This window comes from Etheostoma spectabile, chromosome 6 (genome assembly GCF_008692095.1).
Source record: "Etheostoma spectabile isolate EspeVRDwgs_2016 chromosome 6, UIUC_Espe_1.0, whole genome shotgun sequence".
NCBI classification, from domain to species: Eukaryota; Metazoa; Chordata; class Actinopteri; order Perciformes; family Percidae; genus Etheostoma; species Etheostoma spectabile.
In genome coordinates this window covers 29,170,919-29,172,021 of record NC_045738.1, presented here as the reverse complement: position 1 = coordinate 29,172,021, position 1,103 = coordinate 29,170,919, and the positions used below count along the sequence as shown (strand labels likewise).

At 45.3% G+C, this 1,103-nt stretch overlaps 1 protein-coding gene across 1 annotated transcript in view; it reads right to left on the bottom strand.

The window, feature by feature from the left end:
- The window catches only part of emc2 (ER membrane protein complex subunit 2), a 27,776-nt gene that overhangs the window by 8,493 nt on the left and 18,180 nt on the right, over positions 1–1,103 (bottom strand). Inside the window, exons 8-9 of the mRNA XM_032518889.1 lie at positions 720–801; positions 353–463 (exon numbers count right to left, since the gene is read on the bottom strand). Of these exons, the coding sequence (XP_032374780.1) occupies positions 353–463; positions 720–801 (193 nt within the window). The remainder of the gene's footprint in view (positions 1–352; positions 464–719; positions 802–1,103) is intronic.

Here is a 1,103-nt window from a genome sequence, read left to right as displayed (position 1 = left end):
TTTTTTTTTTTACTCTGGGACTACTTTATTTATTTAAGTCATAAACATAAAAAAACGTCTCACCAAAGGGGTATTATTACTAAAATAAAAGAGCTCCAGAAGGGCAGACTTTTCCGATGCTGGACTTCACCGTCTGAATCAGCATTCAGCTGACCTGTCTGAGAGCCCCTTCTTCACTCCCCCCAAAAACACACACTGTAGAGTTGTGCTTGACACACTCAGTGGCCAGACTCAACCTTGACAAACCACAGGGTTACAAAAAAAGGCTTTACTGTTTTTGTTTTTTTTTCTCCCCCCTTTCTCTCCCTCTCTCTTTCTCTCCCACTTTCTCTTCATGCAAAGCAGTACTCACCATGTACAGACCAAACAATGCCCTCATGTTTCGGTTGTTCAGCCTCAGCGCCTGGGCAAAATACTTTCTGGACAGCTCCAGGTTTTCCAGCCCCCCCTGAGTGTACTTCACCTGTGTGAGGAGGCATTAAACACGGCCAATAAGCTGTGCTAAAGGGCAGCTCAAGCAATGACAGCATGACATCTAAATAAGCAACACATGACAAGCCTGTGTAAACACATCTCCTTTCATGAGCCTATATTCCCAGTGACGTTAAGTGCGTGCCGGTGTCTCTCGGTTTTACAGAGAGGCACCATTCACAGAGAGCTAACATTTATTCCACAGTTTGCCCCCATGCTTGATGACGGACATCCAGGCGGGTACCTACCTCAGCGTACTGCTCACAGTACAAGTGATTGTGAGGATTGGTCATCATCAGCTCCTCCAGGCAAAACGCGGCTTTTCCATAGCTGTGGAAATGACAAGGAAAACAGCAAGCCGATTGATACAGCTGGGGATGTGTCATCCTTTAGCTTGCTCAACTGTGAAGCACAACATCTATGCCCAATAAATTTACAGGTATAAATTTGAATTGAAAACTATGTGGGGTACGGGTCAGTTTACATGTGATGGAGTTAAAGTCTATGTTGCGGAGATCTGTTAAGCTCCACCACATGCCATGGCGTTTATTCACAGGCTTACAGTAAAGGGTGCTCAGTCCAGACAGCTGGCAAAGGTAAAAGCCTATCTAGTGTGGTGATTCTCCCCCTTT